At 39.0% G+C, this 27,729-nt stretch overlaps 1 protein-coding gene across 2 annotated transcripts in view; it reads right to left on the bottom strand.

The window, feature by feature from the left end:
* Positions 1-6,497: 6,497 nt before the first annotated feature.
* The window catches only part of NAV2 (neuron navigator 2), a 442,768-nt gene continuing 421,536 nt past the window's right edge, over positions 6,498-27,729 (bottom strand). For both annotated transcript variants that reach the window (XM_051965599.1, XM_051965600.1), the window contains 7 exons: positions 24,711-24,946; positions 22,676-22,830; positions 22,369-22,440; positions 21,316-21,512; positions 20,432-20,550; positions 10,950-11,153; positions 6,498-10,052 (listed from right to left, as the gene is read on the bottom strand). In XM_051965599.1, coding sequence (XP_051821559.1) covers positions 9,927-10,052; positions 10,950-11,153; positions 20,432-20,550; positions 21,316-21,512; positions 22,369-22,440; positions 22,676-22,830; positions 24,711-24,946 — 1,109 coding nt within the window. In that variant the 3' untranslated portion in view covers positions 6,498-9,926. The remainder of the gene's footprint in view (positions 10,053-10,949; positions 11,154-20,431; positions 20,551-21,315; positions 21,513-22,368; positions 22,441-22,675; positions 22,831-24,710; positions 24,947-27,729) is intronic.

The raw sequence follows: 27,729 nt of genomic DNA, 5'->3' as shown, positions 1-27,729 counted from the left end.
GATATAAATGATACTGCTGCTGCTGCTGCTGCTACTGCTACCACCACCACCACCACTACTACAATTTCTTCTTCTTCTTCTTCTTCTTCTTCTTCTTCTTCTTCTTCTTCTTCTTCTTCTTCTTCTTCTTCTTCTACTACTACTACTACTACTACTACTATTACTTCTTCTTCTACTATTACTTCTATTACTATTACTTCTACTCTTGCTGCCGCCATTATGACTATTACTACAACTACTTCTATTACTAGTACTACTACTTCTTCTACTACTATTACTTCTGCTGCTTCTGCTTCTAGTACTACTATTACTACTACTACTACTTTTACAATTGCTACTTCTACTCCTCCTCTTCTTCCTCCTCTTCCCCCTTCTCCTCTTACTCCTATTCCTGCTGCCATTATGACTATTACTATCACTACTACTTTTACTACTGCTATCCTTCGCCCTTTCCACACAGACTCCCCTCCTTTCCACATTATACATAGATGATGGCTTTTGATACCAATATGAAATGAAATCACAGAAAAGAAAATTGGTTCAAACTACTTCTATTTATAAGAGGTTCCAACTCTCCATATCCAGAGAAATAGATAAAAAAATAGTCAAAATTTACCTTGATGAGAATTATCCATTGGACAAGGGTTAGATGTCCATAGGCTAAGTCCCACATTTAAATTCAAGTTCAACAAGGTCTTCACAAGATCTGAAAAAGAAGGAAAATCCTAAGATGAGGAGCTGCCGTCTTGCTGTCAGGATTCACACTGAAGCTTCCTATATGACACTTCTTTAGGTGACTTTGATTTCATCTTTCTTGCCCTAAGTTTACTTCTCATCAAAACTGAGTCAATGCCTGCCTCTCTGGAAGGCAAAGGAAGTTCTGTCTCAAGGTTAGTGAAACAACAGGACCTTGGGAGTAGTGACTCAGTGTTGAATGAGGGAGCACGGAGAGGCTTGTGAGTTAAGGAGTCCGGTATACTACCCTGGATGTTAGAACTCTGGGACAAGGTTTTGGTCACTTTGCTTGAGCTACAGCTCTACAAAGGTACTTTGAAAATGTCCAAAGCATGGTATAGTAAAAACTTTTTTGCATTAGAGTTGAGTCTCTGGTTCAAATTCTGGCTCTACCGCTTCTGTGACAGATCCCGAGCAACCCCTTCTTCCTGAGCCCGAATTTCCTTGCCTATAGTAGGAAGGGGTTGGATCGCAAGATTTCTTTTAGGGATGGTACAGTGTTTAAAGAATCAGACCTGGAATCAGGAGGACTCATCTTCCTCAAATCTGGGTCTCAGACACGCAAGTCACTTAACCCCATTTGCCTCAGTGCCCCATTTGCAAAATAAGCTGGAGAAGAAAACAGCAACCCCTCAGATTTTGTCAGGAAAGCCCCAGATGGGGTCAAGAAGTCTCAGACAACTGAACTACAAGACATCTTTGATAATATTGTAATATACTCTTGTGTTTGGTAATTGTGTTTTTTGTAGATTAGAGGAAACATTTCAGTGAATTTATTCCTTCTTCCCTTTCTGGGCAGAAGTAGGAGATAAGGAGGGATAGAATACAGAGCAACTCTTTTCAGCCTGGTCTTTCCTATATGAATGCTCTGATCAGTGCTTTGCTTAATAAGAAAAAAGGTTGGCTATCAAGGAACTTAATGCAGGTAAAATTGCTTGTGCTTTTCTGCCCTCTGGTGGTCAAAATGGGGTACTGGATAGTTAAAAAAATCATATTGTGGACATAGCTTCTTTCAGATTTTGAATGGCTCCGTCTACATTTGAATTGACAGTAGAGATAATGACTTTGCCCACTGGGCTTACTTTGGTTTTGTACCTCTACCCTGGCCATTCATCTTTGCTGTTAAACAGAAGAGACTTAGGGTTTAAAAATTGGGGAACCCCCAATCCCCTAGAACTGTTTGGCAATTATTATTTTTTATTGAAGCTTTTTATTTTCAAAACATACGCAAGGATAATTTTTGACTCTTGCAAAACTTTGTGTTCCAATTTCCCTCCTCCCCCTTCCCCTATGTGGCAAGTAATCCAATACATGCTAAACATGGTAAAAATATAAATCCAATGTAGGCATACATATTTATATAATTATCTTGCTGCACAAGAAAAATCAGATCAAAAAGGGAAAAATGAGAAAGAAAATAAAATTCAAGCAAACAACATCTGTTTGGCAATAATAAAGCAAATGAGAGTCATTTGTTTCATAGCCTAGTGTTTAGAAAAAAAATTGAGGAAGTATATTAAACAATCATCTTAAGCTAGTTTGAAATTCGTGACTCAAGAGATTTAAGAGAATGGAAAGGGAACAAAGATTTATTAAGAACTTACTATGTGCCCGAAACTGCATTAAATGTTCAACAGATATTATTTCATTTGAGTCTCACAACATTCCTGTAGGCTGTGAGATAGGGGCTATTATTATCCCCTTTTTCAGTTGAGGAAACTGAGGCAGACAGAGGTTATGTGCCTTTCCTAGTGTTTGAGTTAGATTTGAATTCAGGTCTTCCAGTCGTCATGCTCTGTCCATGGTGCTGATTGACAGGGTGGGGGGAGCCCAGCTAACAGCCATGCTGGGAAGACAGCAATAATGAGCAGCCACAGCTCAGATGCCCAAATGTTTCCCATGCACGTGTCTTGACCACATGTGCTGTTTGGCCACACACACACACACACACACACACACACACACACACACACACACACACACACACACTTTGTGTGTGGTCTTCCACACGTGAGCCTTGGCCACATGCTCCCGGCATATGTTCACTTTTCCTACTTATTCCTCCATTGAACAAGAACCTCCAGCCTGGTGGGGGAAATCTTTGCTTCCTACTTTTCTTACGCTTACATTTGATTAGCTAATGTGGCTTTCAACTAATGGCATTCTCTAGCTATCTTAGCTTTGAAAGGGCAAGATCTCCCCCTTTATCCAGGGCCATCTCCCGTCATCTTCTTTTAGATGTTGCCACTGGATCTCTGGAGGAGAAAATGAGGTTGGTGACCTTGCCCAGCCCTCCCTCCCTTAAATCCAATTCATTCACATGTCACAGCACCATCTTTCTGATGTCATGGTCTCTTCAAGAATGAAGGACAAAGACCCACAATAACATAAAGTCAAATACACTGGATTCATTCTGTTTTGAGGAATATGATCCCACAGAGGGTCCTGAACCCGGGGTACTCACCAAATTTATGGGGATAACCTCGGGTGCAGTAGACAAGGAAGTGTTTTATTATTGTACAGTCATTTTCAGTCCAGTCTGACTTGGTGACCCTGTTTGGAGTTTTGACAAAGACACTGCAGTGATTTGTCATTTTTTTCTCCACAGAAAGTACTTCCTTTCGCAAAACTGAAATCTGCTTCTCAAACTTTCCCCCATTGCTTAGCACAGTGCCTGATATATAGTAGGTGCTTAATAAATGCTTATTAAATGATTGACTGCTCCCAGTTTTCCCTTGTATGCCTAAGAAATCTAAATCTAAACCGTCCTCCCTAAGACAATTCTTCACATCTTGAGGACAGGTATCTCATCCCTTTACATCTTTCCTTTTCTAGGATACCCTGGTTCCTTCCTCCATTGCTTACATGACATAGCCTTCAGTCTCCTCACTATTCTGGTCACTATCCTCTGTTGCTCCATTTTGTGACTATTCTTAAATCATTACCTAGAAGGGAATTTAGTTCACTAGATGTGAGCTGACCCAGCCAATGGGTTGAAGATCTTTTATTTTTGTATGCAGGCTCTGTTTGAAACTGGGGGCAGATCTGAATGGACTTGGATAGGTAGGTAAGTTAACAATTCTGCTTATTAGCTAATAGTTATAGCTTGCAGCTGTGGAACTCACACTGCTGTTGTTATTCAATAATTTTTCAGCCACCTGACAGAGAGTTTTGATGAAGGTGACCTGATAATTTCTGTTCTTTGGGGAGCAGTGTGATAATAAATGAAATATACTTCTTTTGTATTTACTTTGTGTACAAATACAAAAACAGATGATTTAGTGGATAGAACATTGGACCTGGAGTTAATATCTTGCCTTGGTCTCAAACACATCTTACCTGTGTGATCCTGAGAAAGCCTATTAGTCTCAGTTTCCTGAAATGTCAAATGAAGATCATAATGGGACCAACCTCACAGGGTTGTTGTGAAAATCAAATCTGATGATAGTTTATGAGTGCCTGAGTGCCAATAGTGGGGCATTATATTTAATTAATGAATACTTATTATTTTCCACTAATTCCATTCCATTCCACAAAAGGAGACAGTCTGCTCTCACGGAACTTAGATGATAATAAGAGGAAATAAAACAAAAAGGGGAATGGTGGTCAAGGAAGGATGTTTGGACTTGGAGGAAGTTGTAGGGAAGTAGCAATGGCAGTGGGGTACCTACGTGGTGTTTCAGTGCTGGTTCTAGAATCAGGAAGACCAGTTCAAATCTGACCTCAGACACTTACTAGTTGTGTGACTTTGGGCAAGTTGCTTTTACCTCAGTTTCCTCATCTATAAAATGAGATGGAGAAGGATATATCAAACTGCTCCAGTATCTTTGGTAAGAAAACCTCACTGGGATCAGGAAGAGTTCAGGGATGAGTGAAAAATGACTGAACAATAAGTAATGGCAATATGGATTTGATTACAGAGGAGGAAGTTGAGAGAAATATGTGGGACAGAAGGCAGAGGTCAAGCCTGGCTAGGGATGACTAGATGGACCATTTTGCCATGTACATTTATATTCATGAACTCGCCAGTTGCTTGCGGACAGCTTCAGTCCTAAGTGAGCTAAATCCCTCAGAACATGGTCTCTGGAGGTTTGGTGCTCAGGAAGATAGAGCAAGAAGGTGGGCATAACAGAGGGAAAAGATTAAGTGCAGCAAATGGAATCACAAGTTATCTAGGTCCATATGCTACTTTGACATATACTAGTGGCAGTGACTATGGACGAGTCAGTCTGTGATCCTCTATTTCCTCATTTGAAAATGAGAATAATAATAACTACAGCACCTATTTCACAAGGTTGTAGTGAGGAGCAAATGAGATAATACCTAGGGAAAAGGAGGCTTCAGATTGAAGGTTAAATGATTAGCCTAAGGTAATCCAAAGACTGGAGAAACATCCTAGACTGTGTTAAGTATATATTAAGTTTTTTGAAAGCTTTAAAGCAATATATGTTAACTGCTTTCATTATTTGTCAAAGTGGACTAAATAGAACAATAACCCCACAAACCACAAACTACATTTTGTATCCAAATCCCTTGCTTCTTTGTCACAGTAGCCAAAAAGGGAAAAGATGCTTGATTTCTCTTTCCAAATTAAGCCTAAGCCATTGGGCATTTCTGTAACATCTCCCATTATGTCCTATGGGAGATCTACTGTAGGTTTAGCTTTGTATTCATAAACTGTATACTCCAAATTCGCATCCGCAGCTTAAGTGAGCCAATGTGATTTAGAAGGATTTAGGCTTTTTATGGCAACAAGTGGGGGCAAGGTCAAATTTCAACATATCCAGAGTGTCCTTTATTTTTAATATATGCTTTTCAAAATCTCCAAAGGTGATAGCATCCAGAAGTTCTCATTGTCAAAAGATCTTTGGTTCTGTCCATATGGGCTCTCCTTCCAATACAGATCACAGGATCTGTGTGTTTACTAACCAGAAATGCTGTGGTTGGTAATAACCAGCCTGCTGATGCTGAGACTTTCTGTAATCATGGAATCATTTAATATGGTACTGGGAACATAATTGGCACTTAATGTTTACTGAAGTGAATTTGATGATGGCAGATAAAACAGTCCTACATGCAGGGCTTCAGAAGGCAATATGGTATAGTGGAAAAAGCACTGGATGGGGACTCACAAATGTCAAATCCAGCCTTAGGTCTCAATGACCTCATCTTTGAAAAGAGGGCATGGGGGCAGGTGACCTCTGAGGATCCATCCAACTCTACAACCAGAATCCTAGGATTTCATTCCCCAGAGCTGGCAAAGCACAAGGCCATTTTCAAGGGTAAATATTTAACAACCACTTTCTCCCTCACCAACAAAACAATAAATCAAGGCCTGATTTGTAGTGTTTGCCAATTTCTGAGGTGTCAATGCTCAAATTGAAAACTTAACAATCAGTAAAAACTGGCTGTAGCATTCTTCTGGCCGCCAAGAGGAGACAATTGCATTCAGGAGAGATTTATTGTTATAGGTGTTTATAATTTATAATCAGGCTCATCGATGATCTTTCCTTCAGGCTCAAGACTCCAGCAGAGAAGAAAAATGGGAAAGAAAAAAATGTCTATGGCTCTGACATCTGGATGATCACTGAGGAGAGATGGAGAGGAAGTGGAAAGTAATAACAGCTGAGAAAGCATAAGAGGTTAGGTTCTTTGCTGTGTTTTACATCTAATAGACAGCAGAACAGGACCAAAATCAAGTTGGAAGAAAACCGAGTTGGATGAAGGCTGTTTTAGTATAGAAGAACAAGCCAAACTGTAAATCTGAATAAATAAGCATTGATTTTATTGAATCATCAATAATTTAAGACTGGTACAATCATCAATTTCATTCTCCATGACGTGGGGCATGATCTCCAACAGACCATTGGCAAATCCCAAACCTAGTGACAAATGAAAATTAAATAGGAAGGGAGAGAGGGAGGGAGGGAAGATGGAAACATCATACCGTACACAAAATACTCAATTCCTAGTTTTCTCTTTAAAAATGGCTAGAAAAAATTCATCAAAATGCAGCACTTTAATCAAATATTTACAATTTCTATGTTACAATGAAAAAATGTACATCTTATAGAACATATTTCATAAACCGTTCCACTGGAAACAACTAAGTCAAAACAGCAAACCTTCCATTTAATATCCACAAAGTTGTTTTTTTTTTAAATTTGAAATAGATTCGCCACAGTCAAACAAGTTTCAATACACAGAATATTGAAGTTTAAGCATCAACCATGAAATAAAAATTTCCCCAATGTACAACAAAGGTCTAGTGAAGTCCCTTCCCTCCCCATCCCAGCTTATAAGATCTCCCCCATCTCATTTATGGCCTGCATATTCTTGGCAGTTTGGAAAGAAAACTTTTGGCTTCCACTCATAACTCAACATGAATGTTGCATAGAATCTTGTACATTTCAAAATGAGCCATACTCAGTATAAAAAGGCAAAATGGAAGCATTTTGGACAAAGCCCTAAATGAGCAATCACTCTTTCAAAGGTGTGTCATGTATACTTAAAATATGGCCAAATTAAAAAAAAAATACAACCCTGCTTCCCGAAGCTTTCGAAAGGACACTGAGTGTGTGATCATTACAAGGACTAAACTACTGGAGGTCACTCTTGCTCACAGTCATCCAAATGATCATCAGTCATTGAGTGATCAACACAGAGACCTTTCTGTGCCTGGCCACAGAAAGCTGGAGGAGGGAGGGAAGAAAAAAAGAGAGGAGATGGGGAAGGGTGTTATTGGAAAAAATAGAGTTTAAAAAATATCGATGGGTGTCTATTAATAAGGTGACTGGGAAAATTACCTAAAATGAGATCAACTTCATTTCCACCCAAATTCACAGTAGTAGAAAGTAAGGGAATTGCTGAGTGTGAAACGAGTTGAGAAGTTAGCATCACATGTTAGATGATAATATTTGGTGTTGGAGCACTGCTCAGAGGCCAAGGGTATGACCAGAACCAGAACCCAAACCAAAGGTAGATATCCCAGATCAAGGATAATTTGCTAGCTCCAGATATACTCTTGAGTTTACTGAGATTTAAGCAGTGACAAATTTGACTGGCACTTCACTCACTGGTAGGGCAGTTAATTTTAGGAGAAAGAAAATTATGAGTCATTGGCAAATCAGAAGTTGTGATTTGAGCAGGCTCACGTCAAGCTCTTATGGAATAAAAAAAAATTAGGGAAATCACAGGGAGTCATAATCTTGTTAGCAGAAATTTAAGAGATACAAGAAAACAACCTTGAAAATAAACAATCCAAAAACTACATGCAAATTGGTATTTAAGGTTGTTTTTTTTTCTTTGTTTTGTTTTTAAACAGGCAACTTAAAGATTTAACAATATTAAACATATACCAGGACATTAAAGAAACAGCACACTGGATTCCTGTAAAGGTGTTTTGTATTGTATGTCAAATATTACAAGTTTGTCTTTTTCCTGCAGAGAAGATGGATAATTGTCCAGTAAAATTTGCAGCTGTAGACAAAATGAACCTGACAACAGATCTTATTTTCCTCCTGCTATTTTTAAATGGCCACACATCCACAAAAGTGAATCTCTCAGACAAGGAATATTCACAGCAACTTGTGTTCTCCTATTTCACATGAAGAGATGACATTTTAGCCCTGTTTGTTTCGATAGAAAAATCCAACCCCAGCAGATGCGGCACTAACATAAATGAGCAGTTTGTACAAAATAAGTAAGGCATCGCGTTTTGAAGTTCAGCACCCGAAGAGATCAGAGGAAGCTCGTCCAGATGGAGGCAGAGGCTGGGTTTTCCGGGAAGGGGTTGCCCGCACCCAGTGACCTGTGGCATATAGCGGGTTCCCATAGAAGGGGAAGTGCAATTCCTTTGGGAGGTGACCTCTCACCTCGATGAAGTCCAAGCCCGGCTGCTTATGTCACAGATGTGCGTTTAGAAGGAAAAGGAGGAAGAAGGGCTAACGTGGCTCGAAGCTCGCCCATGTTTGGATAGCATGGGTCCCTGCTACTTCAAAGAGACACGAGTAGAACCCAGTTGCAAAAGACTGGGATATTGAGCTGTTAAAATGAGTAATATTAAAAAAAAAAAAACTACATAGGACAAAATGAAAAGCTGAATCCTGCAGCTCTCATTTTCTCCAGTGTTTATCAATTTTGAATATAAGGGCAGAAGAAAAAAAAATTAGAATCAATGCTAGTCAGAAAGAGGAATAAAAACTCAATGTCCATTTCAGAGGGGTAGGTATTCAGTTCTTCAAAGCTGTAGAACATCTCTCACTACACACAGTGCTTGCAGAAACAAAAACAAAACAAAAAACCTGATTCATATGTATTCACACACAGACACACACCTGCACTTAACACACACATATATATGTATATACACATGCTATTATGCACATATATATGTGTGTTGATGCTGTATGTGTATAGTTGTGCATATATATAAATTCTTGTAGAAAAGTACATAAAGGTGTGACAGAATTGAAACGTCAAACTAAGGTCTCAGGCAAAGAGAGCACCATAAAAAAAAATTGTGTGTGTTTTTTTTTTAAAGGATTCCCTGTGTTATAGCTTTGCCTTTTGTTGACTACCACCAAGGCAAGTGCCCCTTAGGGCACCAGTCCCCTGGAGCTGAGGTTGTTTGGCTGGAGGGCTGCACGGATGTCCAGCCCAGACACTCTCTGTTTGGTAGAAAGCAGCATAGGCTTAATTTTCTGGCCCTCCCCAGCCCTTTTAATCTTCACACAGTTCACAGCCTGATGCTGTTGAGTTTCCGAGTTTTGAATGGAATTTCCCAACTCCTTTTTTGTTTTCCACATTTTGGCAATAATTCAGAAAAATCTTCAGGGTCTCAGGCATAGGAGCTCACAGAGAAAGAAGCAAAAAAGCAAAGAAATAAAGAGAAGGAAAAAAAGGAGGGAGGGGGGACTCGAAAAAAAGAAAGAAAACATAGTGCAGTTGTCCCTGTCATTGAAAGGAAAAAGTCCCAAGGTTGTCTGACTTGGATGCCCGCACCCATGGTCAAGGCTGACAAACAAGGTTTCTTGTTCTCACAGCTCTAACACTGAGACTGAAGGCTGGGTTGAGAAGGCGCCTTCGGAGATGGTTTGGGGTATGCAGATGGAAGTGGGGGGCTGGGGAGGGAGAAGCATGAGAAGTGGAGAAGGCCCAGGGTGGAGAAGGACTTTGTGTTGGGTCCCTGATCACAAAGTGGACTCCAGGGATGAGTCCAAGATGTCATCCTGATGGCTATTGCTGTTAGAATCGCTGTCATAGCTCTGAGGGCTCGAGTAGTTGGCTGCTTCCTGCAGCCTCATCAGCATGTTCATCTGTAAGGAAGAATCCAGAGTTAATGTCAGTCCATTCACCCCAATTTCCTTATACAGAATTAAAAAAAAAGTCTTGAAGTTTTAATTTCCAAATTCTATCGCTCCCTCTCTCTTTCCTCTCTTCACTCCCTGAAACGGTAACTAATCAGACATGGGTTATACATGTGCACTGGTGGATAACACTTTCACATTAGTGCACATTTCACATGCACACATGTGCACAAGACTTGATTAAAAGGGAAAAAAAGAAAAAAGTGAAAAATAAAATGCTGCAGTCTACAAAATGAACATCAATTCTTTCTTTGGAACCAGATAGATGCTTCATCATTAGCACTTTGGGGTTGTCTTGGATCACTATATTGCTAAGAATAGTTGAGCCATTCACAATTCTTCATCTAACAATATTGCTGTTACTGTGTACAATGTTCTCCTTAAGATTCCAATGTTCTCCCAGATTCCATATCCTGAGGTTCTCCCTAAGATGGCTCTAGAACCTCTTTGACTTATGTCCCTCCAAATAGGACCCCAATAGATCCAGAACCAAAGTGGCTTTCCAGTAATAAGCAGTATGATAAATTCTACTTACCAAAAGTTCACAAGGTAGACTAATCTATTTTTTCTGCCTGTCTAGCTTTATTTATTTTTTAAAAATATCTGGATTTCTTCCCCCTCGTTCTTCTATTACAATTATGATATGTTTAAGAGAAAGGATCCTCTAATTTTGGGTAAGATTTTTAATATTTATTTTATTTTTTTCTCCAAAATATTTACCCAGTAACATCTTACAAAATCTGGATGATGAAGATGATTAACCCATCTGTTTAGAAGATATTGATCTTCAGGTTCTCCAAGATCAGATACATTCTCTAATCCCCGTTAGTGAAATTGGGCACTCACCAGTGGATCTCCTTCTGCATCACTTGGGGGAACCTGTTTACTGGTTGAACCTTCGCGAGGCACAGAATAGCCATCAAAACCAACATCTTCAGGCCGCAGTTGGAGCAAAGGAGGCCACTCGTGTTGCTGGGGGGTGGCTGCCCAGGGATAGGTATCCATCACCCATTTAGCAGGATCTTCCCAGGGAGCTCTTCTGCCGTAGAGCTAAAACACAACATGATGAGACCATCAGGTTCAGAAAGATGCCGATGGTAAAAATAATGTAGCTTTTGGAAGCCTGAGGATTGTGTCTATCAAAGCACTTCTCACCTGAAAAATCCCATGTCGGTGCTTACTTCCTAGCACACAATGATAAGACAGGACTATTCAAGGAATTCCAAGTACTAAATTATACTCAGGTCCTGTGGCAAAAGGACTTCCCAGAGTCTCAAGAAAGAAAGCAAGCAAAGGGACCAGAAGAGGTAGAAAGTATGCAAAACCTAATTGGAAGCACAAATCTAAAAGGGAAGAGGCAGCCGGAGACTAGATTTTTCTTAACACAATAAGACCTTACAACTTACTTGCTCTTCTCACAGTAGCTTCTGTTTGCAAACAGGGCTTTCTTATGAATTAGCCATTTGCAAATCAAATTCAACTAAGCAAGAGGACAAAGAGGATGAGAGAAAGAGTAGAAAATAGAGACAAAGTGCCTCACCTAGAAATAAAAGTTTGCACAGGAGCTCTAAAAAGTGTGTGTGTATGTGCACATTTTTACACTTATTTACCTAGCAGAGTAAAAAAGAATGATAGACCTAGCTAGATTTTTTCCATCTATCTACCTAGATATTGATTATAGTTATTTATATATCAATGTCTATAGATTTCAATATCTATATATAGATAAATCTATATCCCTCCCACTTTGCTAAATGTATATGTATATGTGCCTATGTATATACATACACACATATGCACACATATTTCAATATTTAGGACATATTTATTGAAATGAATTCAATTTTTGGTTCTTCAGTTTAGAGTTGGAAGAGATCTTATAGGTTTTCTGGTTCAATTTCCTTCAGTTTATAGATGAGCAGACTCCCAGCAGTCTAGTCTAAATCCTTTCATTAACAAATCCAGAAACTGAGATTTAAGAGTGGTGACTTCTATAGCATATTCTTAAGCAAGGTCATTTGGTTTGCTGGATATGAAAGGGGATAGAAGTATAAACTGAGTTTTAATCATGGTTTTTTTGTTCAGTCAGACTTATAAAACTTGGGCTTTTGGAGTATAAGCGCTATTTATAGCTTTAAGCCATGGGTTTCTTCTTCAGAAAGTGTAAATCTCATTACTCTGTTCTTTTTCCACTCCAGGGAAAAGAGTATTTGACAAATATATAGCCAAGAAACTCCACAGTGGGCACTTAAGTGAATTTGCTGAGTGCAGAAATAAAATTGGTTGACCTTAACATATCAAGTCAGGGAAATCAGTCTGGGGAGGTATCATTTCTATTAGGGCAAAGGAAGGGATCAATATTCCAAGATGACTTTTCACTTTTCCTTATGCATAAAAAAAATCTGCAAAAGTTATGGGGTCAGACTTCCCATGTTTTTTGTGAATGACCCTTGTTGTATTCCATGTTAGGTGGGACACTGCCTAAGCCAGAGGAAAGGTTTCAGGAAAAACCATAACTAGGGTCATTGTGACTTAGCTTGGAATAATTACTGTTTGCATTGTCATAGGTTTTATAGTTTGCAAAGCGTTTATTACACAGCACTGTGAGGTAAGTAGTGTACATGTCATTATTCCTATTTGACAGGTAGAAATTGTGGCTTAGAAAAGTTAAGTGACTTTATACATAATTGTAGTGCTGTTACATTTTAGATTTGGGTTTAGGGACTAAGATGTCAAGTTCAGTGTTTTAGGTTATTTTGATTGGATTTTTTTTCATTACATGTTGTTGTTAGTCATGTTCAACTCTTCATGAGTTGGAATGTTCTTGGCAAAAAAACTGGAACAATTTCTCCAGCTCATTTTACAGATAAGGAAACTGAGGCAAACAAGATTAAAGTGATTTGCCCAATGTCATGCAGTCAGAAAGTGTCTGAGGCTAGATTTTAATCTTCCTGACTCAATGTCCAGTGTTCCATCCACTGCATCACCTAGTTGCCCTATGATTACAGGCACTACTTTATTCCACAGAGAGAGTTTTCTATATGAAATAGGGCAAACTTTTGGATTTCTGCTGACTTCATGGTATTTCCCCAAGAAAAGGCCCAACAAGCATGAATAGACTGCAAGAAAATGTCATTTCATCTTTATGAGTTGAAGAAAGAGCTAGAGGTCATAAAGAATCTGATTTTCATAAATAAAATACCAACCATATGAGAACAAATGCTGTTCCAGAAGCCAGCAGGAAAAGAGTTGGATAAGAACATGACCTTCAGTGTCCATCTTGGTGATGTCTGGGCTCAGGCTAGAACTAGGATATGGATGCCCTCCTCTTTCTCTAAGAGATTTAGTATTTAGATTCTAAAGAGATTTAGCATTCAGCCTGAAAAATGGCACAAAGCCCTTCTTTCCACCCTCCTGGAGTTATGAAGATACAAAACCAATTTGGAGCAACAAATATATTGGCTGCAGATTTAGAGTAATAAATGCAAGTGATAAATGCATTAGACTCACATTGAAGGCAGCTTCATTTGGACAATTTTCTAAAATGAGAGAAAAAATGATGAACAAAGGAGAGGCTACAGGCCCTAAAGTCAGAGGATCTGAGTTCAAATTCTAATTTCTTTCTGTGGAACCTCAGATAAGTCACTTATGCTAACTGGATTTCAGTTTCCTTCCTGTAAAATGAGGAATTTGAACAAATGATCTTCAAGATTGTTTCTAATTTGATAGAGCAAAGCGCCTATGAAAAATGGACAGTGGCTTTAGTTATAAAATAAAATAGAAGATGCAGTGAACACATTAATATCCTCTTCAAAGACAAAAATCACTAGCCTCCTGCTTGTCTCTGGAATCACCCAAAAATCATGAAAAAAGGCAGCCAGGTGACAAAGTAGCCAGAATGCTGGGCCTAGAGACCCATTTTCCTGAATTCAAATATGGCCTCAGACACCTTCTAGTTGTGTGATCCTGGCAAGTCACTTCATCATTTGCTTCGGTTTCCTCATCTGTAAAATGATCAGGAGAAGAAAATGGCAAACCACTTCAGTGTCTATGCCAAGAAAACTCTAAGTGGGGTCATGAAAAACTGGACATGAATGAAAAATGACTAAGCAAGAACAATAGCAAAAACCATGAAATCAACAGTTAGTTGAACGGAATAGCAAAGAAAAGAAAATACATGAAAATTTCAAGGCTCCATGGCTGGTCTCCACAAAAAAAAAAAAAAAAAACCCTAAAAAAAGTTTCTGACATAAAAATACTCAAACTTCAACTTCAATTATAAACAATGAACATGTAAATCCCTGCTTGGGAGAGGCAAAGAGAGATATGATAAAACACAAAGTTGGAATGCTTCATTTCTATGTTTCCAAAACAATCTATGGGAATGAAGTGTTAGTAGATTTTTACTTCTGTGGTTGTTTTCCTCCCTTCTTGAAAAGGATCAAAATGACATCACTACGTACAGAATAAAATCACTATGCAGAGCTGAGTTACAGTGTGCCTGACTATAATTGGTTTGATCTGTACTTCTGTACAGACATGTTTATGGAACACTTTTATTTATTTTTTTCTATTTTTTAATTTAAAATTTTTTTTAATTAAAGCTTTTCATTTTCAAAATGCATACCTGGATAATTTTCGACATTCACCCCTACAAAACCCTGTGCTCTAATTTTTTCCTTCCTTTCCCTCCACCGCCTCCCTCAGTTGACAAGTGATCCAATGTATGTTAAACATGGAGCACTTTTATTTTACAAGGTGGGGAATCATTTGTTCACATGTGAATCTATAGGTAATTAAAAACATTTTTTAAAACTAAAAACATGCAACTGGTTAATTTTGAGGGATTATATCAAGCATTATTGCCAACAGGGGGCAACCTTGTCTCATTCTCAACAGTGAGCTCTACTCTTAACTTTCCCTGAAGAAAAAGGCAGCATCTCCCAGATTGTAGCTTCAGTTACAGATTTGGGGGCACAGATCACATATTAAAACTGGAAAGGGTGCCTGAGGTACACAGGCTTAGTTGGGCTACATAGTATCTGCTGGCTTTATTGAGACCCGTGAGCCAACAGTTTGATTCTGACAGTGATATCCTGACTCTTGAAATTCATGAAATCAGATGGAAAAAGGAGACTTAAATATGGAGATAAAGTGCAAGCCAGTTGATTTCACCTTTGTAGCATGTTTTTTATTACACTCCCTTTGCTCCTCTGACACTGGTACTGGTCCTTATTAGCTCACAATTAGAATTATTGCAATTATTTCTTTCTTAAGGACTAAACCCTAAACCCAAATCACAGGTTCCAGGAACTTGATCTTTGTTTTGGCCCAGATTGCCTCAAAGTGAATGCAAACAGCAATTGTTTTTGTTTGGGCCAGAAATCCAGAGGGTCGTCCCTTTCCCAGATTGATCCCCCTCCCCTTTTTTAAACTAGGTAACTTAGGTAAAAGAGGTCATTCTTTGCTTCATTTCTTTATCTCACCTCAATCACTGAATGGCTGATTACCTCAGTCATACTGAGACCAGTTAGTTTGAAAAGACCTTGGTTGAATGGCTATTTTGGGTCATCTCTTTTCCTAGAAAATTAGAAGGACCTGGAATGAAATGCTGTTCAGAAGGTCAGAAAAGGATCCTGAGCTGGGAATCAGGAGACATGACTTTAAGATTTATAGAATTTTAGAAACACAAGGGACTTCTTGTTGAGTTGCTTCAGTCATGTCTAGTTTTCATGACCCCATTTGGGGTTTTCTGGGCAAAGGTACTAGGTAGTTTACCATTTTCTTCTCCATCTCATTTTACAGATGAGAAAATTGAGGCAAACAGGGAGAAGTGACTTGCCCAACATTACACAGCCAGTAGGTGTCTGAGGTCAGACTGAATTTAGTAATGTGTCTTCCTCATTCTAAGTCCAGCTAGCACCCACAGTAGGAAGGACTTTGGGGATCATCTAATCAGAATCAGGGCAGCTGGAAGTCAGGAAGTCCTGAAGTCAAATCCGGACTCAGACACTGAGGGTATATGACCCTGGGAAAGTTAAAAAAAAAACTGTTTGCCTCAGTTTTCTCATCTGTAAAATGAACTAGAGAAGCAAAAGGCAAACCATTTCATTATCTTTGTCAAGAAAACTCAAAGTTGTTCCACAAGTCTGTAAATCAAACCCTGGATTATGGATCTGCCATGTTATGTTAGGTGTTGGGAATGCAATTACAAAAATGCCAATCCTTGCTTTCAAGGAGACCTTTAGCTGGGGAGTAGGGGCTAGAAACACCTCATTTTACACCTGTAGAAACTGAGGCTCTAGGAAAAGGGAAGGAAGCATTTATTAAGCATTTACTATGTGCCAGGTTCTGTAATAAGTTATGGAGGTACAAATTCTAGCAAAAGGAAAGTACCTGCTCCCAGGATGTTTACATTCTAATAAGGGGAATCAACACAAAAAGGGAGCTGATAAGGAGGGAGGAATGCACCTAGTTCTGAAGTGAGGAAAGTTTTTTTTCTCCCTCATATTGGGCCAGGAGGAGAATGAAGACTTGGGTGGCCTTCAGAATGGAGGTTCTAAAAGGAAGTCAACTAATGGGAAAAGGGGAGAGTGGGTCTGTGGAGAGATATTCTGGGCTGAGAAGGTCTTAGGACATGGGATGACTTGTTCTTGATGAAAATTTCAAGTAATGGAAGGTAATATGGGATCATGAAAAAAGAGTAAGAAAGACAATATGATTGAATAAAGAGAGAGCCAGTCTTGGTCTTTGGAAGGCTGGGCTCCCTTCTTGTTTCCAACATATATTGACTGTGTGACCAAGTACAAATTTCACCTGTTTGGGATGATATAAGCTAAACATGAGTTTCAAGCTGCATTAGCAAAGGGACTTCTCTATCTGGAGCTCCTCAGCTATGGACAAAAGCAAAAATGCTTTACTACAAACTACCTAAAATGCTCTTTGTAGTCAAGACTATCTTCTTCAATATATTTTGCATGATTTCTCATGTATAATTGCTATCATATTGCTTGTCTTCTCAGTGGGTGCGGAAGAAATTGGAGGGAGAGAATTCAGAACTCAAAACTGAAAAAAATTAATGTTAAAAATAAATACATGATTATTAAAGGGGAAAAAAGATTTTCAGCAGTAATGATACTAGAACCATAGTATTTTCACATGTAATTGATTCTGAGACCTCTGTAGGTTTGTGTTTAAGTACAGCATCCCAGAATCAGACAGCACAATCCTACTGCCATATATTTAGCCAAGCCACTAAATGAAGCCTTCTCCTAAGAGTCCACAGAGGTATTCTAAAGGTGATGTGACAGAGAATTAATAATAAACTCTCTGTGTATCCCATAACTTATTCCAAAAGAATGGAATACCACTTTGATCTGTTAGGTGTCAAGAAATTTCATAATCAGTGTTTCCTGCCTAGGAGTGATTGTTCCTATTCCAGATTCCTTCACACTTACAGTATCGCTTGCTTTTTGACAGGCTGGCCATCACTAGGCTGGATATCTGTTCGTGACAGATAAAAACAGCAAAAGGAGAGAGTCACTTAACCTTTGGAGCACTGCTTTGTTGTCAGGGAAAAGTCTGCAGCCATAATCCATACTGTTCACAAATTCCATGAGAAGCCAGCAGGATTTTTATCATTGCCTTTGGACTGTCAACTCCTGGCTAATGATCATCAAAGCGCCTTTCTCAAGATGGCTCTGACTAGAGCAGAAACTTCCCATGAGAAAGCATGGAATCTCAGAATACCGAAGCAAAATCTGTCTTTTCTATTCATTCCTGAGAAGGCAAAGCTTATCCATTCAGCAAGTTCCCTGATACTGCTCAGCATCAGCCTGGCTTTTGGTATAATCCTTGTTCCCTCACAAAGAGATTACTGGGAATGAGAGAATAGGAACAGGCAAAAAAGAAAGAGCCTATCCATGCTCACATCTTCATTTTTTCACATAGTGATTACTGCTATTCTTGTTCTATTATCTTCTGTCCCTCACCCGACAATCATTTGACCTTAGAGCTTCAGTCTTGGAAAGGTTTATTAGATAAATCAGGTGTTAGGAACCAGGAATCAGGAAGTGCATCAAATAATGGAGATTATATAATATTCTGGATCGTGTCCTTATTAATGATCCCCTTTTAGAAGCCAATGGAATCTAACTGATGATCAATTTGTCACTTTGGCAACTAAACAACATTGAAAAGAGAAGAAAGCTTAAAAAAAGGAAATTTTGGTGAGGGGAGAAGAAGGAAGATAAATACCATCACTTTTGCATTAAGAGATTTCGTACAATAAGATTTCTCTTGCAGAGATGCTACACCATAACCATAATGGGATGTATTATCTGAATGTAGAGCCAGAAAATCCCTCAGAGATCATGTAATCCAATTACTTTAAAAAAATGAATACAACAAGGCCTGAGTCAATTGAGATGCTTAGGGTTAGACAGATAGCAAGTCACAAAGCCAACATTTTGGTCAAGTTCTTTTAATTCTAGATTGAATGCCCTTGTATTCGGGATTGCTTTATAAAGTATTCAGGATGCTTTATAAAGGACATGTTGACAAATTTACAAATGAAAAGCAAAGCCAAAGCAGTGTGGGAAACTTTTGGTCAAAAGAATTTTGAGCTAAAAACATAGGGGTCTCTGCACTTTAAAATGTTGGGAACCACAGCATGTAAGGCACTTGTTGAGATTGCATATATTTAGAACAAACTGTAAGTGAAGTAGGGCCATTGTTAGTCTTATTTTAGAGCTGAGGAAACTGAGGCTCCAGAGATAGCATGACTTTCCTAAGATTATGCAGCTAGCAAGCATCTGAGATGAGATTTGAATTCAGACTTTCTTGACTTCAGCCCTCTGTCCACTACTGTTCTCTTGTAATAACTCACTATAGTATGAGTAGTGGAGCACCAGCTTTCATAGATCCTACCAAACTGGAAAAGCTTTCAAGATGGGTCCAGTGTCATCCAACAATCATCTTAGGCCTAGAGATGTTAATAGGTTATAGTTTTAGGACAATAAATCTTGGGGAATCTACATTTTAAAAGGCTTACAATGGATTATGATCTATGTCAGTGGAAAGAGAAAAACATTACTGACAAAATGAGAGATCCTAAAAGTATTGCCTAATTATCAAAGACCCAGTAGACTTGGATCTAAAGATGTTGGGATCTGATCCATTCCCACCCTGAGTATTACCTATAACACATTTTTCCTAGACCTTTACCATGACTTTTTCAGATCTTCAAACATATTTACCCCATAGTACACTGAACAACCAAAGGATCACTCCTAGAATTTCTTAGGCTCTTCATTCCAATCAATAATATAACTAAACAGAAATTAATACTATAACATCAATTTCCCAACAAGTTAATGTTTTCTTCAAGCCTCTCACTCTACAATGAGGAAACTCCTTATATTTCCTGAGGCAACTCATTCCACTATGGTAGCTTTCCTAATTAGGTAGATTTTCCTTCATTGGCTTGAAGTTTTCCTATCTATATCTGCCAGCTACTGTACCTAGTTCTGATCTCTAGGGCCAAGCAGAATAAAACTCATCCTTCTTCCATCTGACGGTACAGCCAATTCTTCAAAAATCTAAAGGCAGTAATAATCACTCCCTGATTTCCCAAGTGTTCTCCAGGATCAACATCCCCAGTTGTTTCCCTTTAAGTTATTTAAAAAGTTATCCTTCTTTTGAAGACTAGCATTGCTGGCATTAATTACGAAGACAAACAAATCTCTCCCATGTTTTCTCAGTATTATCTATGGCTTTTCTAAATGTGCTACAATAGCAAATATTGACTTATTTTAATGCCTATGGTTTAAACAAACACATAAACATTACTTGCATATGACCCCAAAGGATAACTTCTATCCCGAGTGTTGAGAAAAGAGATTTTGTGAACTGGCTTGAAGATTATTCACCCTGGCATTCTGCCTATTAATTACTCAGCTTTGGTTTGGAAATACAGATTTAGCTTCTTATATTGCCTTCAGGATCAACAATAAAATTGTCACAGACTCTAATTTTAGCATAACCGTTGTACTCCTTGTGCTTAGCACAAGGTGAAAAATTCATGTATTCATGATCTCCAGCTGCTGCAGACAGTTACTACAGCTTGGAGTCATTTGGCTGGCAGGGAAATTTGTATGCACACCCACTTCTTTCCTTTCAATAAGATAGCTGGATGGCAGCCCATGATCAAAAGCTTTTATAGCCTGGACAAATAGGATCTCTGGGATGAGGGTGGGTTTATCTGGTCACGAAAGGAGCCTGCTCACAGGAAAGCAACTCTCCATTGCTCTCCCCAATGTTCTCCTCACCTGTAGTCCTTCTCTGACTGCTTCCAGGAGATAGGGGATAATCGAGTAGTTCCACAAGTCTGTAAACCAAACCCTGGAACCATCCACATCTATGGGGCAGGACAGGAAGAGCCTCGGGCCTGGAAGAGGAGGAGAAAAGAAGGGTCAGAGGTGTAAGTGGAGGTATGACTTCAAGCTGAGTGCCCTTGAGAGGCAGTACCACGGACAGGGGAATGCTCAGGCAGAATACCAGAGGGACTGATAAAAATTGAAATTGTTTTGATCTTAGACTGTATGAGTGAAGAGAATGAACGTCCCACAGGGTTCTTATCTGACAGATGTACTCAAGTGTGAAGGATCTAAAAGGACAGCTGCTAAGGAATAACATTTGTGGTCTTGAATATCAGAGTCTCTCTCAAAGCTCTTGGGTAAAACCTTTCTATAGGTAACTGTTGGCCATTTAGGCTCTTATCATTTAAGCTCCTCTTTTTTTCCCACTTCTTGCCTTTCAGACCCCTCCCCATTCTATCAGTACCTCCATCTGTAGTTGGCTCAGGGAAGAGGGAGGCAAAACCTACAGTAGCAATTTGGCTCTCTGTTAGCAAAAGTGGTGAAAGGTTTTGCAGTGAGGAAGTGCAAATGAGCTCAGGGAATTCTTTGTAAATTTTAATCATTATCTTCTTTCTCCACAAACATGGAAAATGTGGGATTTGGAAGTAGTAATCCTCAAATTCACGACTAGAAAAGACTCTCACTAACATGACATTTTCGAGGACTCCAGAGAGAGTGTCCATCATTTGAGAGAATATTTAGGCATCCACTTTTCTCCTCTGCCTCCTTTTTATTCCTAGCCACTAAACTGCCACTCGGGATACTGTGAGCTCAAAGTAATTTTCAGCTCTCACCGATAGTGACGTCGGAAGAGCTATGAGCCTCCAGGAAGCGGTTGAGATGTTGCCAGACCTTAGGGATCCAATCAATGATTTTCACAAGCTCAGCATTCCGCACACGTCCACTGATTTCTGTTTCAATGAGCTTTCTCCTCAGAAAACGGCTGAGAAAGCCCTTTACCGGCTCCGTGTGGTTGGCACACAGCACCCACCTAGAAAAGACAGTTACCCTAAAGAGTTAATTTTCTCTTCAAGTCACATCTCTTACTCACCAATCAAACCATATTAAAATGTCAATTTTGCTCCAATGTGCTTATAGATCTGATATGGAAGGGGGTCTTAGAAATGTCATAGCAGTATACTATTCAGTGCAATAGTATCTCCTAGCCTTATCCTCCCCATTTGTGTCTCCTTTCCCCCGACTTAGTTGTAGTGATTAGAGAGGATGACACAAAAGGCAGCAGCTGGTGTGTTTGGCAAGATGAAGAACATAAAGCTATTTAACGAGCTCCTTCCAACTCTTGACCATGATAGCAGCTGAACAGCAATCAATCAATCAACACATATTTATCGAAGCCCATCTATGTTCCAAGCAATCTTTTCTTTCCCTCCACTCCCCATACTTTTGGAGAAACCAATTTTAGTCCCAATGCCAGTGATATGTGAATAAATCTAATAACTCTCTGTGATAAAGTTCATATTTCATCAGGTCACATTTAAGGGTTATGTGAAATAGAATAAAAGGGAGAGGAGGGGAAGTCCATCTGGGATTGATAATAAACAGAATATCAAGGTTGGACAGACTCAGAAGCTTGGAAGATGCTCTCAAATAATAGTTTTCATCAGTCATATTGACTTTCAGTACTGAAGAGGAAAGATGCTAACAGGTGGTGAACATATGGGTTGCTATGGGCAATGGGCTGGAAAAAGGTTAGTCACTGCTCCAAATGGTCTTCTGAGAAGGGAAAGTCAAGGTTTTGTACTGGGAGTCAAATAAGGGTGACGGTAATTATACCACCATCTTTCATGTTGCTCCCAAATTAGAAGAGCACAGTTGATACATCTTACCTGAAATTATGGTGAAGTTGTAGGTTGGGAGTAGAAGAGGTAGCCTGGTTCATTGTGCCAATTATATAAGGACTGTAGAGGAAGTTAACAAGAAGGAAAGTATAAGCCAAAAAAGAATTACATTCAAGGAACATCATTGTATTTGCACCCAGTGTGTAGACCTCTCAGTGTCTAAATAACCACCCAGTGAATCCCATCAAAGATTAATTGCTGCATTGCTCTATTAATCAGTTGACATCAGCTGCATCAAATTAGGGGATTGGGACAGTGGCTTGCAAGGTCCCAAGGGCTCCAAATATATCTTTACCATTTATGGTACTTGCAGTTCAGTAGACCATTAAAGATCTCTCCCAAGGAACTGACATGATGGAGATTGTCCAGAATGATGACTAAGGGCATGTCCACTGGGCTGTTTTCACTGTTGCATTGGTCGGCAAGGTTAGACAGGTACTGGCGCAGTTCCTGTAAAGGTCCCAAGAAAAGCAAAGAAGGAACAAGCTGATGAGAGGTCTCTCCGTGAAAAGGCCAAAATCTCTGGGGAGGGTCAGATGCTTCCAAATCTTCATTTTATCCACTCAAGGTTACCCACTCCAGATCATATATTCAGAGCTGGAAGGGAACTTAGAACCTGTCATCTAGACCAGTTCTCCTATTCTGCAGATTGAGGCTTCAGGAGGGAAAGTTTCTTGCTTAAGTTCCCACAAGTAACAAATTGCAAAGCTTGGATTTCTCCCTCTAAAATCTAGCTTTCTTTCTACCATTTCATTCATTTCTTACCAACTGAGTACTTCAAAAAAATGTATTCTTTTAAATCTTTATGTTTCCATAAAATCATGTTTTTGCCAAAGCATGTTCCATGAAACCCCAGTGTTCCATGTGACATGATTAAGGGGCCATAGAAAATTTCAATGTTAATGATTTCCTCCCCCTCAAAAATATTAAATTTGAAATTACACATAATAAAAAGCACACAGCAATTTCTTGCTATTAAAATATGCTCAATTTTCCCTCCCAAATTACTCCCACACTTGAGTAGCTTGAGAGTATTTTATCACCTTTAGGCCATTCCAAGGAGCAGGATTTATGGATTTTTTTTCCAATCCCCAAGAAAAGATACTTGAGAACCCAAAATATATTTCATGGTTAAGTTTTAGTTAGAAATAGATAGAATGTTGGAGTTGAAAGAAATGGTAGAGATGGTCTTGTCCACTCCCTTCATTTTGCAGAATAGGAAAATTAAAGCTCAGAGAAATGGAGTTAATGATTAGAGTCATATAGCTAATTAGAAGCACAGCCAGAACTAGAACACAGTTTCTTTGGTTCCCATTTCAATAAGTGTTCTTTTAAACACAAGCTTTATCAATACTACTACTGTATGTATGGAGAAAATTCATGTGATTTACTTTAGCCAACAACAGTTTTAGGATACACTGGGAAAACCTTCCAAACAAGCTTCTTACTCTGAATGAAATTTACAAGAAAAATCAAATTTTTCTCCAGAAACAGCTCAAATTTCAGGAAGTAGCTACCTGATAGAGATTCCTCTGAGCTAGACTTCAAGGGTATTCACAGTGGGTGCCTTAGTGGTCCACTGTATTAGGCACAGACTCCAGCCACCTTTCACTTCACTCCCTGGACTCTTCCTCATCATATAGTCCTGTTTTTGCCCCTTCAGTTCTGGTAGCACAATCAAATCAACTCTCTCATTGCTCTTCTGAAGGATATATCAAGCCAATTCCCATTCTTAGTCAAAATTAGACCTGTTAAAGACCTTAGCTTCAAAAAGTTAAGGTCTCCCACTGCATCCAGGGCCATCGCTAGTCATCATGCTCTATATCTGGCCTCTGGACCTAGAGGGCTCCAGAGGAAAAAGTGAGGCTGGTGACTTTGCACAGCCTTCTCTCATATCCAAGTCACTTGCATGTCATGGTCTTCCTCGAGAATGAAGGACAAACAATAACAATCCAAATCTTTATACTTGCATTCACCATCCTTGCAACTCTCCTCCATAATCAATACTACTTCATAACCATTGTCTTCTATTAGACTGCTTTTTATTTAATTTCCTATTAGATTTATTTTTATTTGAAAGATTATTGCTTTTATTTTATTTTAGCACACAGTAAGTGTTTTATAAATTCATTTTCTTTCACATATTCATTTGAAACAATTCCAGATTCTCTATAATTCAAAGAAGCACAAAGGAGAAGCCAAGAAAATAAATCTAAGAGACCAATCTCTAAAATATAGGTTATGGAAAGGTGGCTTTTACTATTTCATGGAAATTGCACCAGCCGGGGCCAAGAGCAGCTCACACCTGGCCTTTAACCTGCCTCACTCACCTTGCTAGATTTGTGGTCTACATTGAAAGTGGAAATGACTCCATCTACCAGCTTCCTCCCCTCTCGGAGGACCATGTACTCAGACAGACGGTTAGCCAGGTATGTTTTTCCAGTGCCGCTGGGCCCAGAGAGGATGATGCGCCTGTGCTCCATCAGGAGGGTGACATACCGCTGAAGGATGGGTTTGGGGATAAGAGATTCAAAGACCAGACAGTCCAGGCTGTTTTCAGAGAGGCCTACATTTAGGGGAGAAATGCAAAGTATAAGATTTCCCCTGAATAATAACTGACTTTATGATTTGGAAAACACATCAAGCAAGATATCTTATTTGAGCCTCAAGACCATACTGGAGGTATGTGTGAGATACCATAGTTATTATTAATTCCATTTTACAGAAAATAAGCCCAGAAAAGTAAAGTGGTTTGTTGATTCTAAGACCAGAATTCATTACACCATGCCAAAGTTTTCTGCTCCATTGTATATTTATTTAGAATGTGCTTTTTTGTACATAATGAAATCCCCACCCTCATGAGGGTAGGGGCCAATTAGCCATTTCACTTTGTATCCGCAATTCCTAGCATGGTATCTGCTAATTGATTGATTGTATTCAGTTTTTTAGTTTATTTTTGGTGAGCCTTTCCCTTGCCCATTCCTACACAGAAAATTGGGCTAGAGTGTACAGCCTCTGCTTTAGGGCCAAAGATCACAGTCTTATAATGCTGTTCTTGCTGTCACTCCTGCCTTTCTTTCCCTTCTACCTCATATCCAGCTCCTGTCCAATTTTCTTCTACCCCTTCCAGTTAAATCTCTGAAAAACTTGTCTTAAACCAATATCTCTAGTTTCTCATTCAATCTCATTGGAATAATCTGGCTTCCATTCCTGTGACGCCCATGAGAACGCGCCCAAGCAAGAATTCCTTCTTCCATGAAGTCTTATTCTCTCTCACTGGTAATGATCTCTTTCTCTTTAGACCATAGAACTCTTTATTGTACTTATTATCTATTATTGTGTATTATAGATATGTTATTCCCCCATTAGGAGGTCCCATTAAGAAGTCTCATAAAGTCCAAATTCCGCTCTACTGTCTGGATAGTATTCATTTTCTTCCTCTACATTAACTGATTCCTGGGATTTTTACTCACTTTCTAACTGGTCCCTCAGTGTCTGATAGATCTGTCTCTAGATTAAATGAATCCATGGTCTATCCTCTTCTGGCCTGTTCAATATCATTTACATCTAATCAGAATACAAAGGAGACAATGGGAAGGTCAATAGCCATCTTAGTCTTAAATTACCTAACACATGGAGAGTGAAAACCAAAACTCACTCTTCTCATTAATTCAGACTCCAAACACAGTCTCTTGAATCTGTCCTTTCCTTTTCATTCCCAATAGTCTAATTCACGACCTCATTACTTTCTGCAAGGATCATTCATTCTTTCCTCTGGCTCCAATTTTTCTATTTACTTATTCATCCTACCATTTTGCTACTAGATTTTACTTCTAAGTACACAGCTCTCATGGTCACCTTCCTCTTTCTCTTCCCTTCCCATCCCAACCCTCTGTTTGGCTGTTGCTACTCTAAGGAATAAAGAATGCTTAACCTAGCATTCAAGGCCATCTGTGATTTTGGCCCCGATTTTCCTTCTCAGTCTTAGTGCTCATAATCGCATTATATACTCCATGCTTCAGCTAAAATGAACATTCACCATTCCATAAATGTTCCCTGTGTTTTCTTGCCTCATTATCTGGGCTCTTGCCCTTTCCTGTGCCTTGAATTCTCTCCACTCATCTCTGCTATGGAAAGTTTTCTCTCCAGCCAATCCTGCCTTATTGCCTCTTTCCAGAGTGGAGTGTGGGTAGGTGTCAGAGACCTTTGGCGCTCCCATTGTAGCTTTCTTCATTTCTCTCTTGTCCCAAGTACATCATTTTATATTTTGTTGGGTACCTCTCTCATCTCTTATAGTAATTGTGTGAGCTTGTTGAAGTCAGGGACACGTATGAACTATTTCCTTGGGCTTCCTCATCATCACTTAGGTTTGATGTCTTACACATCTAAAGTGCTCATCAAATGTTTGTTGAATTGATAAGTTTAGCCTATCGACTATGGGTTCCTTAAGTCTCAGCTTATAAAAAGCACCATAAGTAGCTTGGACCACTGGTTTACTGAAAGCCTTAAAATGACCCAGAATGGAAAGAGTCCTTGGAAAGGATGGCTTTGAATTATCTATTTCTACTTCACACCTACTCTCTCCTCAATTCTTGGTAATTTAGTTTCCATCCATCCAATTCTAATGAGAAAACATTCCAATTCAAAAGTTTCTTTCCTTTCATAAAATCTCCTCTTATACCTCTTCATTGGTAATAGATCAAAGAACTTTAACTTAAAAGAATGGGAGGGCATTGTCAAAAAGCTGTGAGAAATGCTAAAGAAACCATTTGAAATGATGATGCCAGGAGATAGAGATTTGATTCAGCTAGATCCTGGGATAATACTTTTCTAGGAAACAGGAGACATGATTTAGAAATAGTTAGAACTATGGCTTCTCAGTGAGACACTGGGAAATCCCTGGAGCTTATAGTGTTGAAATGGTTTAACTGTAGGGAAGCCAAGTCTTTCTAGGATTTGGGACTAGAAACAATCCATGCTTGGTCAGATTTTAGGATTGCAGAGAGTTGGAAAGGATTTCAGAGGCTGCCCACTCCAATTCCCTTGTTTTATAGCTGATGAAACAACTGGCAAAGTAAAGTGATTTGCCCAAGATCATAAGATTAATAAGCATCAGAGACAATGTAGGATTTGAATCTAACTTTCATTCCATAGTCATAGTTTTTTTCACTGAAAGAAACCTGAATCCTCTATTACTTTGAGGCAAAACAACTTAGAAAACTAGAGCTCTTACATTCTTGGAACTCAAGAAACTCCAAAAATAGTAGTCCTACATATCTTTAGTTACACACCAGATCATTCAATGAGGATAGTAATAGCAAGAATAATTATAACAGTAATAATTCATAT

The sequence above is a fragment of the Antechinus flavipes genome, chromosome 6 (assembly GCF_016432865.1).
Source record: "Antechinus flavipes isolate AdamAnt ecotype Samford, QLD, Australia chromosome 6, AdamAnt_v2, whole genome shotgun sequence".
NCBI classification, from domain to species: domain Eukaryota; kingdom Metazoa; phylum Chordata; class Mammalia; order Dasyuromorphia; family Dasyuridae; genus Antechinus; species Antechinus flavipes.
The sequence above is the reverse complement of the archived record's forward strand: the minus strand, read 5'-3'. Positions and strand labels throughout refer to the sequence as shown.